The 14,973-nt window shown below is 40.6% G+C and overlaps 1 protein-coding gene across 4 annotated transcripts in view; it reads right to left on the bottom strand.

The window, feature by feature from the left end:
- The window catches only part of ankrd13b.S (ankyrin repeat domain 13B S homeolog), a 110,686-nt gene extending 99,721 nt beyond the window's left edge, over positions 1-10,965 (bottom strand). For 2 of the 4 annotated variants that reach the window (XM_041583322.1, XM_041583323.1), the window contains exon 1: positions 10,490-10,965. In XM_041583322.1, coding sequence (XP_041439256.1) covers positions 10,490-10,591 — 102 coding nt within the window. In that variant the 5' untranslated portion in view covers positions 10,592-10,965. The remainder of the gene's footprint in view (positions 1-10,489) is intronic. The other 2 variants (XM_018248790.2, XM_018248791.2) reach the window with 2 other exon arrangements.
- Positions 10,966-14,973: the final 4,008 nt, after the last annotated feature.

Raw genomic sequence — 14,973 nt, 5'->3', positions numbered from 1 at the left:
AGATATTATTTAGAGCAGGGCTTGGAAATCTGCATGTTATGTCATTTAGAAGGAGTTACAGACACAAGGATGTTTATTAAAGAATTTCCATAAACGGATCCTGTAATCCATTGATTTGTACACTGATCCCTGTTACAGAGGCTATTGGTGTTATAGAAAATCAATGACTTTGTTTCTTTGTTATACAGGCGAATAAACGTGTCAGCCACAGCAGATTAAATGACCATAATAATATTAATTATTGCTAGTCAATTAGCTTTCCAGCTGTCTGTATTCAGCCTTCTCTTTATTTCCCATTATGTTCTTCTGCACAATACCTTGGAGCTTCAGCAGGGCCGCCATTAGAAATCACGGGGCCCCATACAACAACATTTTCGGGGCTCCCTGGGCCCCGCCTATCCCAAGCCCCCCTCCAGATCCCGAGCACTTTACATCACAGTTAAAAGATAACACAGACATCAGTGCTAAAAAAGGTAACCCCCCCCCCACACATGTTATAAAAAGCTATTGGTGATCAGGGCCCCCCTATAAGTTAAAAAACATTGGCGCCAGGGCCCCCCTTACAAGTTAAAAATAAATTAGGGCCCAAAAGAATATTTAAAAAAAAACATTGGCGCCAGGGCCCCCCTTACAAGTTAAAAAAATTGGGGCCCCAAAGAATATTTTTTAAAAAAACATAGGCGCCAGGGCCCCCCATACAAGTTAAAAAAAATTGGGCCCCCAAAGTATATTTTTGAAAATAACATTGGCGCCAGGGCCCCCCATACAAGTTAAAAAAAAATTGGGGCCCAAAGAATATTTTTTAGAAAAAGTTTGGTGGCAGGGGCTATAGAATTTTAAAATAATACATTGGTGGCCAGGGGATTAAAAAAAAAAAAGACACACACATTGGTGTTCAGAGGAATTGAACTCGTGGCTTCAGAACTTTAACTTCACCTCCTTTCGTGGCTTTGGGTCTTTTCGACTCTTCAGGACTTTGGCTTCGGCTGTTTTCGCGGCTTTGGGTCTTTTCGCGGCTTCGGGGCTTCGGCTGTTCGGCACTTCCGCATTCAGCACTTCGGAAGGAGGCAGCACAGCTTTGCGCTGTCAAGGAGGGCCCGGCTCTTTCTAAAGTTCAGCACTGCCTGGCCCCCCTTCAGGCCCGGGCAGGTACACTTGTACCCCCCTGTGACCCCCTGATGGCGGCCCTGAGCTTCAGAAATGGGCATATGAAAAGACTTGATGCCAGATTGGCTAGCTCATTGGACTTGCACTGGCACATGAACACTTGCCTTCCGAAGGCAGTTTCTAATGTTCCTACAGGCATCTCAGACCAAAGAGTCATAATAATCAGCATAAATGAGACTTATCTAGAAACCAAGTGATGTATAATAAAGTGAAAGAGACTTACTAAATAGAATGTAAAACCATGAGTTCAACCTACTACCACTATCAATGGCAAAAACAATAAGGTCGTTGTTTTTAACCTTTTCAGCTGAAGTTCCCCTTTGCTTTCTAACACTTGACTAAGTACCCATATCTCATTACAAGCATAGTGATACATACAAATATACGTATGACACCAAAAAAAGAAAGTGTTTTAAAGGAGAAGGAAACCCTGTAGAAAAAAAACCCAATACCCCCACCCCACGTAGACCCCCCCCCAGGCTAACTGCCCCCCGGGGAAATGCCCCATACTTTATACTTACCCCTCATCGCAGATTCTGGCAGCGGACTTCACGGCATCGATCTTCCGGGTCATCAGTAAGCTGACTGGGAGACTGGCAATCTCCGTCAACTTCGGCACATGCGCAGTTGTCAAAAACCACCAAATTGCACCCACTGCGCATGCGCCGACATAACCGGTCTCCCAGTCAGCTTACAGAGGAGCCGGAAGATCGATGCCGAGGGGTAAGTATAAAGTATGGGGAATTTCCCCGGGGACAGTCAGCCTGGGGGGAGGAGGGAGGGGGGTCTACGTGGGGTGGGGGGTACGGGTTTTTTTCTACAGGGTTTCCTTCTCCTTTAAAGTAAAGAAAATATAATGTAGTGTTGCCCTGCACTGGTAAAACATATGTGTTTGCTTCATAAACGCTACTATAGTTCATATAGACAAGCTGCTGTGTAGCCATGGGGGCAGCCATTCAAGCACAGGATACACAGTAGATAACAGATAAGTACTACTATAGTTTATATAAACAAGCTGCTGTGTAGCCATGGGGACAGCCATTCAAGCACAGGATACACAGTAGATAACAGATAAGTACTACTATAGTTTATATAAACAAGCTGCTGTGTAGCCATGGGGGCAGCCATTCAAGCACAGGATACACAGTAGATAACAGATAAGTACTACTATAGTTTATATAAACAAGCTGTTGTGTAGCCATGGGGTCAGCCATTCAAGCACAGGATACACAGTAGATAACAGATAAGTACTACTATAGTTTATATAAACAAGCTGCTGTGTAGCCATGGGGGCAGCCATTCAAGCACAGGATACACAGTAGATAACAGATAAGTACTACTATAGTTTATATAAACAAGCTGCTGTGTAGCCATGGGGGCAGCCATTCAAGCACAGGATACACAGTAGATAACAGATAAGTACTACTATAGTTTATATAAACAAGCTGCTGTGTAGCCATGGGGGCAGCCATTCAAGCACAGGATACACAGTAGATAACAGATAAGTACTACTATATAAACAAGCTCTTCTCCTTCTCTCCCCGCCTGCCAGCAACTTCCATCTTCCGGGTTCATCTTTTATAGATGCTGCGCCTGCTCGGTGATGTCATTGGCAGGGCGGGTCGGTGCAGTCTATGAAAACAACCCGGAAGTCAGATGTGGGCGGGCGCGGGCTAAGGTAGGGCGGGTCAGGGTCGGGTGCCGGTCGGGGAAATCCCGACCCGCACATCACTACCGTGGGTGCATACTGCTTTTGTACCTGTTCAAACTCTAGCATCAGGGGTCAAAGTAAATTATACCACATGTCCCTTTGTTAGGATTATGCCAAATAAGCAACCTTGCTAAGGATCTAGTAAATGTGTGGGACAAAGGCCCCTTGACAAAGTATCTATGGAAATTAATTTCAAATGTTGGTGAGAAAGGTAGGACAGTTTCAGGCAAGGGCTTTATTGCAGTGAATTTTCAGATTTTTTTCTTGTGATTATAAATCACCCAGTTTTACACCGACCTCTATGGCTGCAGTCTGAAGTGTAAGGTGATATTCCCAGCCCCCTGCAAAATCCAGCTCCCCTCTGCCTGAAGCAAGGCAGTTGCACTGGGACCCAAAAAATATATGGGAACCAAGAGGCTGGCTGCATGGGGACTTGGAGCAAGAACTTTGCTTGTACGACCAAATTTTGCATTCCACCGCTGAATCAAAAGTAATAGTAACCAAAATAGTAACCAATGAAAATGCTTGCAATTTTGGCTAAACCCATCTTAAAAACAATCATTTGGTAGCACATTAAAAATAAATGCAAAAAGCCCATATTATGCGATGTATGGACCATGAGCCAAGATTTACTTTGGAGTGAAAAGTGAAAGAAATGCAGAACACTGGAGCAATACACATTGATATATCAAGTTCTTCAATCTCCTTATTTTCCAGGGAAACGATTAATTCATTTTTAAGTGTTTTAAAGGTGACTGCCCTTCACTAATATGTCAGACCCCACATTAGGAGTCTCTATAGCAGTGATCCCCAACCAGTAGCTTGTGAGTAACATGTTACTCTCCAACCCCTTGGATGTTGCTCCCAGTGGCCTCAAAGCAGGTGATTATTTTTGAATTCCAGGCTTGGAGGCAAGTTTTGGTTGTATAAAAACCAGTTGTACTGCCAAACAGAGTCTCAATGTAGGTTCACAATCCACATAGGGGCTACTAAATGGCCAATAACAGTCCTTATTTGGCATCCCAAGAACATTTTTCATGCTAGTGTTGCTCCCCAACTCCTTTTAATTCTGAATGTTGCTCACGGGTTCTACAGGTTGGGGATCCCTGCTCTATAGTAACCGTAATACTGAACCTTGCAGAGCAAAAGAAACAACTTTTAACTAAACAGCAGGCCATTTCTATAAGGTTCATAAACATGATTTTCTAAGAGATTACTGACTTTTCGTGTGAGTCTAATAGGCTTGAGATCTATTTTCTGCCATGAAAGCAGAGGGTGAAGTGCAGGCCTCCCGGGGCCACAAACGGCTTCATTATGCAGAACACAGCAGGGAATGTAAAACAGACACATGAGATAAAGCAGTTGTTCTTCTACTGGATTTCCAGTCAATGCGGGTAGTCAAAGGGCCTCGAACAGGCCTGGCATTCCTGACAGCTGAGCAGGTGCCACTCGTACATGCCCACGGTGGGTAGGGTTGCCGTAGGCCTTCCTATAAATTTATCTTTTTTCCCTATTAATAACATTGGGATCAACCATCAACGGTGGGACACATATGGGCAGTTATTGAGAGGGGTCTTTGAGCTGTGAAATCTCTGCAGTGTGCTGCTTCTTTATTAAAAGTGCTTTTATTATAGTCCAAGCATCCATGGCAATCCAAGCAAATAAATGGCACTTTACACCCACTGCTAGTTGTGACAATTAACAGCACTATTAGCAGAAGCTATAAGGGCACTTGTTGCCATAATTTATATAAATAAGCCGTTACAATAAACAAATCTTGATTATCCTATATATGTATAGCCCACTGGGTTTCTCTCACAATTGAGATATTCCTCACTTTTATATACCATAATTACCGAACCAGGGGCAAATTTACCTAGGGTCGATTATCGAGGGTTAATTAACCCTCGATATTCGACTCCTGAATCGAAATGCTTCGACTTCGAATATCGAACTCGAAGGATTTAGCGCAATTCGTTCGATCAAACGATTGAAGGAATAATCGTTCTAATCGAAGGATTTTAATCCATCGATCGAACGAAATTCCTTCGATCAAAAAAACCTTGGAAAGCCTATGGGGACCTTCCCCATAGGCTAACATTGGCCTCGGTAGGTTTTAGGTGGCAAACTAGGGGGTCGAAGAATTTTTTAAAGAGACAGTACTTAGACTATCGAATAGTCGAACGATTTTTAGTTCGAATCGTTCGATTCGAAGTCGAAGGTCATAGTTGAAGTAGCCAAAAAAAACATTCGAAATTTAAACTATTTTTCCTCTATTCCTTCACTCAAACTAAGTAAATGGGCCCCACAGAGTTGTAGGAAAATAGGCAAAAGATGAAAACTGACACTTCATTTCATCAGGAAACTCGTTTACTTACATCTGTGGAAGTGAGAAGTGTCACACTGCCCTGGCCATAGACGCAAACATAAAGTCTTAAGAAAGGGAGGTTTGTACAATATTCGGTCTGTGTGTGGATTGTCCCAACATTTTTCATGCCATGACGACCGGTCGTTGAGTCGATCAGACAGGTCAGAAAGTTTCTGTCCAATAACGATAATTTCTCTAACTGACGATATCAATGGGTGACTGTCACTTCTATTTGTCGGACATAACCTTTGTATGATTTCTGTCTGTCAATTCATGGCCAGAACATTGTCTAATTTGTTCTTTTTTCCTACTTAATTTAATGTGAATGATTAGTGGTAGGTCGGAAGATTGCGACAATCAGACGAAAGGATAAATCTGCAGGTCTATGGTCAGCTTTACTCAGAGTACAAATTCCTTTATAACTAATGCCTCTTCTAAAAACTTCCCGGGACTAATTTGTCATAGAAATGGTAATATATTTTGTACTATGATAAGTGGACTTTTGATGAAAGCATCGCAGTGGCAAAGATTTGCCCTTGTTTTACTCACCAAAAAAAGCATTTGCCCCTATATGTAATAAAAGGCACTGAGAAGAGGTAACTTATAGCAACCAATGCAATGTTTGCTTTTAAACAGGTGACCAGTAAATGCTACCTGCTGATTGGTTGCTATGGATTCTGCTCCAAAGCAAACTCAATGGGGGGAATTCACAAAAGGGGTGATATTGAGACAAAATAAAAGTGGAGATAAAAATGTCAGATTTACCACCAAATTCACAAACCTCTTTCTCAACTTTTGTGAATTTGTCTTTTAAACAGACACTTTCCAGATTTTGTCTTAATTATAGGGATTTGTATCAGAAATAAATGTTTTATTATCTTAGCTCAAGCGTCTAATTGCTGCTAGAACTACAAAAAAATAATAGCTGGGAGGCTTTTTTACTTTTCCTTTAGATAATATATTCACAAAAATTGCTAATATTGAATCAATGATTAAGCCAAAACTAGTAAAATAACGCAAGTGTGAGTTAAAAACTTTTTACATATCAAATTGTATAAAATACACTTATTTTGTTTAATCAGTGTTTTACCTGTTTCATTAATGAGGCTTTTACACCTATAGGGTTAGACACAAACTTGTGCCCTGACTATAAAATGCTGATCCCTATTAATATGATAATAATTAGTGATGGGCGAATTTGCGCCGTTTCGCTTTGTCGGAAAATTAGCGAAATTCACAAAACAGCAGAAAATTCGCGAAATGGCGCAGGCGTCTCCTTTTTGATGCCGGCGCCGAAAAATTTTTTTTGACACCGGCGAATTTTTTCGGGTGAATTTTCACGAATTTATTCGCTGGCGGCGAATCGCGCAAATTCGCCCATCACTAATAATAATTCCCCAAAGGGGCACCTACAAGAGGTGTGAAATGAAGATTGGCAGCAGAGCAAGTTATTTTTGAATTGATCTTCACACATGGTGGGACATTCACTAAGATTCATTATTGCGCCAGCATCCGCTTCGCCGCGCTTTGCCACATTTTGCCAGGCGTATTTTCGACAGCGCTGCACAAATTCACTAAAATCCGAAGTTGCGCTCAGGGGAAGCATAAGGTTGCGAAGTTGCACTAGCGTTGATTCGCCAAGCAAAGCAAAGTTACGCTAGCGATGCTTAATTTGCATACGGCGCCAAATTGAAGTTACAATGGAGGTATATGTAGCATCACTACACAAGCCTGGGAAACCTTCAAAACAGCAAATAAAATGTTTATTTTGCCCTACACATGTGCCCACTGTATAGTTAAGGTGCCATGAGTTAGGAAATGTAGGGGGGAAGGAGGGGAGCCCCAAAAAATTTTTTCAATCTTTTTTAGCCTATCACCCATAAAAAATGAAAAAACTCCAGCGTTTTTTTGGACTTAGAAAAATGTTTAACTTTTTTTGAAGCAATCCCTATCTACTCTATTGCACTTCGCCTGGTCTGAGGTGGCGAAGGAACTCTGACGTAAAAGGTAGCGTTCAGAATAATTTGCGCGTTAGTGAATTTGCGTAGTTACGTCCGTTGAGCAAATTCGGCAGGCGTAAGAGTGCGAAGTAACACTAGCGAATTTAGGCCAGCGTCCGTTAGTGAATGGGCGAATTAACGAAAATGCGCTACGCTGGCGTATTCACTCTAGCGTTAGGCGCTTTGTTGTTTAGTGAATTTGCCCCATGGTGAAGAGTTTTTCTCCATTTTGAAAATGTCGGGAGAAAATGACATTTTTGCACCATTTTTATGTCATTTGAAAGACAAATTCATAAAACTATTCTGTCCTTCTTTCACTAAAATTAGAAAAATGGCGGTTGATTCGGAATTTAGGCGGATTTCTATTTGTGAATATGGAGAAAGTATTTTACACCAGTTTACCACCACTTTTACTCCAGAAATGGGCTCTCTCCACTTTTGTGAATTCCCCCAGTGTCTTTTATTATATATGGGGGTTGGGCTCATTTATGAACGCAAGTGTAAAATGCAAATTCCAATCCAAAATGCAAGGGTTGTGTCGCATCCATTCACTCCAGGGTAGGACTGAGCTGGCGGGACACTGGGAAGTCCTGCTCCCTGCCAGAACCCTTAGCAGAAGGTTTGTGGCGCAAGTGGGGAGAGTTTCAGTCCCAGTTGGAACCGAGACATCCCACTCAATATGCCATTTGTATCAGATTCACTGGACACCAGTGTCGTATACCTCTTGGCACCCACTGTGGAAACCCAGTAGCTAAAATCAAAGATAAAAATTCTGGACAAACCTTGTCCAAGGTAGAGGCAGCCCCAAGGTTCTCCAGTGTGAATGGGCGCAGTTGGCACATTAGCAACGAAGAATTTAGTAAATACGCACTCTCCGTTTTCGTAAATGACCCCTTCATTGTCTTCTAAATCCAGTTCAAGTTCACTAATATCCTCCAATCTAAATAGCAGTATTTATACTCAGCTATAGAAAGCTCATTTCTGCTAGCCCTTTTGGCCAGCATTCCTGTCTACACGAGACCCATACAGGCTTTCAGTTGAGGATTAATCCCACTGTTATTTCCCAGTCATTAGTGAGACACGGGGAGGCCCATTTACTAAGGGTCGAATATCGAGGGTTAATTAACCCTCGATATTCGACCATCAAAGTAAAATCCTTCGACAAGTACTTCAATCGAACGATCGAAGGAAAAATCATTCGATCGTACGATTAAATCCTTCGAATCGAACGATTCGAAGGATTTTAATCCATCGATCGAACGATTTTCCTTCGATCAAAAAAAGCTTAGAAAGCTTATGGGGAAGGTCCCCATAGGCTAACATTGTAGCTCGGTAGGTTTAAAGTGCCGAAGTAGGTAGTCAAAGTTTTTTTTTAAAGAGACAGTACTTCGACTATCGGATGGTCGAACGATTTTTAGTTTGAATCGTTCGATTCGAAGTCGAAGTACCCAAAAAAAAACCCTGAAATTCGAAGTTTTTTTCAGTTCGAATCCTTCACTCGAGCTTAGTAAATGTGCCCCAGAATGTGTAAAACCCATGCTTTTCCCCTACTGGCATCTCTCATTAAATGGCATCTCTATTCACTGCAACTGGGCAGAATCTCTCATTGTGTTCATGATAACAGCTTATTTGGGTAGAAATGCTATAGCTTGCACTGGCGTTCATTTCCAATGGGTCACATGTCGGCGCTGTCAAGATAAGGCACGGGATGTGGTTAGACTATAACTGGCTGCACCTTCTCAGTCCCTTCCCTAATTCATAGTAATAGATGCATCACATTATATTGGGGAATCGCTACCCCCGCTGTCACATGAACCCACATCCACCCACCCTCACTGCTACACATCTATGTATATTCCGAAACGTACACACCTGGAGCCTTTTCTTCCTCACTACAGAATTATTCCATCATATAAATAAATCTCTCTGAATTCCTATATACACATCTGTGCACCCATATGTCATCTGCCCACACAATTTCCAAATCGTGACGGAACATCAGAGGTGTCTGTATCTCCTGCCACCTTCCCACTCTGTGTTTCTATTTCAGGGACACCCTTCTCCCACTAACTTCAGCATATTTAATACCATTCTCTATATATGTACACATATAGCCCCCCAGCTGCTGTTCAACCACATCTACTATCATGTCCCAACAGTGTGTGGCTGTCAGAGAATTCTGGGAGTTGTAGTTTAATAATTGCTTGAGGGTGGCTTGGTTGGGCACTTCTACCATGTTAAATAATAAAAAAATGCAATCCATTGTAACACCCAATATGATAGTAGCTTACTCTCTGTACTTCACATTTAGGAACAGGGTTACCTTGTGTGACTGCAGTGGGTGACATATTAGCAAATAAAAGCAATACTTGTGGAGCAATGCAGATAATAACATTTGATTTTAAAAATGTATTACATATTGGTATCAATTGTGGTTTGGTTCCTTTATTAAACGAGCCTCATTGTCTCTATGCCAATTTACATAGACAAATATATATGACCGCATTTATATAGATAGATTTGATTCTGCCAGCAATATATACATATATATATATATATATATATATATATATATATATATATCGATAGATTCTGCCAGCAATATTTGCCCTGCCCATATGGGCACCCTACATTCTCCCTCCAGTACAAACACTATGCAATGTACAAACAGCTATATACAATATACAAAATAAATGACACTCCCTGAGACTGTTGGACAGAGCTGCTTTGCACTGTAACCACTTTTTTTGCCCTATAAAGGTGTTTCCCTCATTATGTATGGTATGAAAATATAATCTGTAAATCCTTAACAGCTAACAACTGGGACCCTCACGCACCGATGCATAAATCTGGGGCAAGTTTGTGGGTGCAGGGGAATTCAGGGGGCGCTACTGTACTGATAGTAGCTTACTCTCTGTACTCTGTGTTGTAGGAACAGGGTTACCTTGTGTGACTGCAGTGGGCGACATGTTAGCTCCTAATCCATGATGTAAATAAAAGCAATACTTGTAAAGCAATGCAGACAATAACAAGTCAATTTAAAAATGTGTTAAATATTGGCATCAATTGTGGTTTGGTTCCTTTATTAAACGAGCCCCATTGTCTCTATGCCAACTTACATAGAGAAATATATATGACCGCATTTATATAGATAGATTTGATTCTGCCAGCAATTGCCCTGCTCATATGGGCACCCTACATTCTCCCTCCAGTACAAAGATCGTGCAACACCCATGCACCCACCTGCTTGTCTGTGAGCTCCTTCTCCAGTTCCCTGTATTTATTGTGCCACACCAGGCAGTGCAGTGGGTATCTGCTGTCCGGACCTTTCCTTGCTGGCATCATCCTCGTTTCATGCTGGATTGGCCCCAAATTTCCGTGGATAGAGTGGTGTGGGAGAGAGGACAGAAGGGGTGGGTCTCAGGGAAGCAGTGGGTGCATGCCTGGGTGCCTGCAAATGTGTGTCCTTATACAGCAGCAGCTGCAAATACTCCTGAGCCCAGGATACACATGCACATCTCTGGCAGCTCCCAGCCCACACTACTCACTGCTATGGAAAATGCAAGGAAAATACTGGGCAGAGGAGGGAAAGTTTAGACATGGCACTGGAAAAAAAGCTGCCAGGACGAGAGGCTGTGCCAGGGGCTTCGGGTGGGCTCTGGACTCCTCCCTGGCAGTGCTGCTTTAGCTCAGTTGTCTGTGCATTGTGCTGGATGCTGCCAGTGATTGGCAGGAGCGATTTGCATCATGGGCTTTGTAGTTCCCCTATGAAATGTAAAGGAATGAGTGCCATCTATTGGTCAATTGCAATACAAATCATCCTACATAAAGTATTCTCAACATGATATGTGAAATGTCATATATGTATGAGCGACTATAGATGTGATCTCATTGTACATGAACATTCCTCATGATTAAGGCATTACAGTACTAATTACCTATGGAATTCCATACACCACTTATATAATATGAATCATATTAAAGGGGTGGTTCACCTTTAAAGGGCATGTAAAGGCAAAAAAATAAAATCCCATTTTTACTTTCTTTAATGAAAAAGAAACCTATCTCGAATATACTGTAAATAAAAAATGTGTCCCGTTTTTATAAGAAACCTGACTGTATGCAGTGAAATTTTCCCTTCATTTACTGCTGTGGATAGGAATTGTCAGACGGTCCCTAACTGCTCTGCAGGGAAACAATCATACTTATGAACAGCAGGGGGAGCCCCCGCCTTACTTCCCAGCCATGCAGAACTCAAGCAGCTTTGTTTATGACGATCCCTAAGCAGCCCAGACCACACTGAGCATGTGCACAGTCTTGGTCTTGCAAAGATGTATAACAAAGTTACATGATGGTGACCCCCTGTGGCCAACTTTGAAAGCATAAAAATAAATCATTTGTTTGATTAGGCTTGTGGTGCAGTAAGTTCATGTTTATATTTAGTATACAAAATACAGCATTTCTAGCCTTATTCTATTTTAGACTTTACTTGCCCTTTAAGGTAACTTTTATTATGTTATAGAAAGGCCAATTCTAAACAACTTTTCAATTGGTTTTCATTATTTTTTTTTATAGTTTTATAGTTATTTGCCTTTTTCTTCTGACTCTTTGCAGCGTTCAATTGAGGGTCACAGACCCCTACTAAAAAGCAAATGCTCTGTAAGGCTAAAAATCTATTGTTATTACTACTTTTTATTACTGATCCTTTTATTCAGGCCTCTCCTATTCATATTCCAGTTTCTTATTGAAATCAAGGCATAGTTGCTAGGGCAATTTGGACCCTTAATGGGAAGTTTATGTAACTGATTCCTGTAAATCCAAGCTGAACCAAAGGCACCCACAATGTGCTATAAATATATATCCAAGATATATGTCCCAAGGCTCAATTCTTAGTTAAAAATTGAAATTTTATTATAAATCATATTTAAAATGGTACATAATGACCCCACATGGCCCACCTTACGCATTTCATACCCTCCGGTATTTAGTCATAGGTGTCTTTATCAGTAGCATGTTAAGCACAAAATTTAAACCCAGAGGATCCCACCAATTTTTACTTAAAACCAATCAAAAATCAAAGGGGTTAGCCCAACTTCCTTTATATCTTATTGCATTATGCATATACAGGGTACTAGTGCCATTTCCTTTATATTATTCATTATTTTTTCAAAAACAGTTCCAGTAACATTGTATCTCAGCAATTAAGCAATAAAAAAACATAATATATTCTAAGTCTATACATGTAACAATCAATAAAAAACGGTCAATTTAAATATCTAAAAAAAAAACCTTTGTAATATATATGTAAAGCAGTGCAGAAAATGGTTGGCTGCTCAGCTAAAACTCTTTAAAATGACAACCAAAACATTAAAGACGTGGGAGAAAACGACCGAATGGATAGAAGAATAGCCAAAATGGCAAAACTATGTGAAGCCAAGTCCCATTGTGGAAAAAAAGACGTGCTGAAGAGCTTACAGTTTGCCAAAGAACACATTGACTGGCCTAAAGAGAATTGGCGCAACATTTTGTGGACTGATGAAAGCAAGATTGTTCTTTTTGGGTCTAGGGGCCACAGATAGTTTGTCAGACGACCCCCAAATTAAAGTCACAGTGCAGAGTGAAGCCGGGGGCACAAACATCATGATATGTTTCTCATACTGTGGTGTTGGGACTATTTATCTCATACCAGGGATCATGGATCAGTTTCAATACATCAAATACTTGAAGAGCTCATGTTGCCTTATGCCGAAGAGAAAATGCCCTTGAAATGGGAGATTGAACAAGACAACGACCCCAAACTCACCAGTAAATGAGCAACATCTTGATTCCACACCAACAAGACTTTATGGAGTGGCCCAATCCCTGGACCTTAAAGGGATACTGTCATGGGAAAAAAATTTTTTTTCAAAATGAATCAGTTAATAGTGCTGCTCCAGCAGAATTCTGCACTGAAATCCATTTCTCAAAAGAGCAAACAGATTTTTTTATATTCAATTTTGAAATCTGACATGGGGCTAGACATATTGTCAGTTTCCCAGCTGCCCCCAGTCATGTGACTTGTGCTCTGATAAACTTCAATCACTCTTTACTGCTGTACTGGAAGTTGGAGTGATATCACCCCCTCCCTCGCCCCCCCCAGCAGCCAAACAAAAGAACAATGGGAAGGTAACCAGATAACAACTCCCTAACACAAGATAACAGCTGCCTGGTAGATCTAAGAACAACACTCAATAGTAAAACCCATGTCCCACTGAGACACATTCAGTTACATTGAGAAGGAAAAACAGCAGCCTGCCAGAAAGCATTTCTCTCCTAAAGTGCAGGCACAAGTCACATGACCAGGGGAAGCTGGGAAATTAACATAATGTCTAGCCCCATGTCAGATTTCAAAATTGAATATAAAAAAATCTGTTTGCTCTTTTGAGAAATGGATTTCAGTGCAGAATTCTGCTGGAGCAGCACTATTAACTGGTTTACGTTGAAAAAAAATGTTTTTTCCCATGACAGTATCCCTTTAATCCAATAGAAAACTTGTGTGGTGATATCACAAATTCTGTTTGTGAGGCAAAAGCAAGAAATGCAGAAGAATTGTGGAATGTAAAAGGTTGGAAGTTGGTGGACTCCATGTAACACAGATGTGCAGCAGTTCTCAGAATCACTCCTTATACAACTAAATATTAGTTCAGTCATTCAAAGAAAAGCAAAATCTTGAAACATTTTTCAGTTTATACAGTGAATAAGTTTAAATTTGTAAAGAAGAATGCAGACGGCAGGCTAATATTCCCTTTTCTTCACTTTTTGTAAAGAAATAACACAAATTTGATTATTTTTTCTTCATGTTTTGATTTGGAATAGAATGTGCAGTGTTCCCAATGCATTTGTGTGTATGGAAATAAAAGCTATTCTGAGATTTATTCACTTTTTTAAACACACTGCTATTATTTTGAATACACACTGATGCAAATAAACACCCGGATATTTTAAATGAAGAATCATTATATATTTTTTACATATTTAAAAAGACTGGAGATATTCATTTTGAATTACCCATTACACCACTCAACACACTGTAGAAATATACAGATAGAAAGGTTGGTTCTCTTTTATAATACAGCCTGTATAAGAGAAAATGGGTATAACATTTATAAAAAGCCAACAGGAGACGCATATACTGGATATTCTTGGTTGCTTATCAAGTTGCTATGACAAGGCACCACAGGAAGTGATAAGGCAAAACTAAATTCCTGTTCCTTCTGGTGTTGCAGAAATAGAACACACAGTATGTCTTCATTTCTATTAGACGAGGAATATCTGTGTATGTTGTCACAGCTATTTTATGCTTTTCCAGGGGTTTGCACAAGCAATAAAACAATATTGGATATACTGTAGCTTTGTATCCATTGGGTATAGCTGTGCACCTTTCTATAGAAGCAAAGGAACGGTGGCCTTACCTAATACTTCACATCTATAGTACCATATAGGACCCAGGGCTATTGACCTACAGGTGAAAACCTTAAAAGGATTCTGTCATGATTTTTATGACGTTGTTTTTATTTCTAAATGACAATGTTTACACTGCAAATAATTCACTGTACAATATAAAATGTCATTCCTGAAGCAGCAAGTGTATTTAGTTGTAATATTGGTGTGTAGGTGCATCTCAGCTCATTTTGCCTGGTCATGTGATTTCAGAAAGAGCCAGCACTTTAGGATGGAACTGCTTCCTG

Source organism: Xenopus laevis, chromosome 2S (assembly GCF_017654675.1).
Source record: "Xenopus laevis strain J_2021 chromosome 2S, Xenopus_laevis_v10.1, whole genome shotgun sequence".
Taxonomy (NCBI): Eukaryota; Metazoa; Chordata; class Amphibia; order Anura; family Pipidae; genus Xenopus; species Xenopus laevis.
This window is presented reverse-complemented; position numbering and strand designations above follow the sequence as displayed.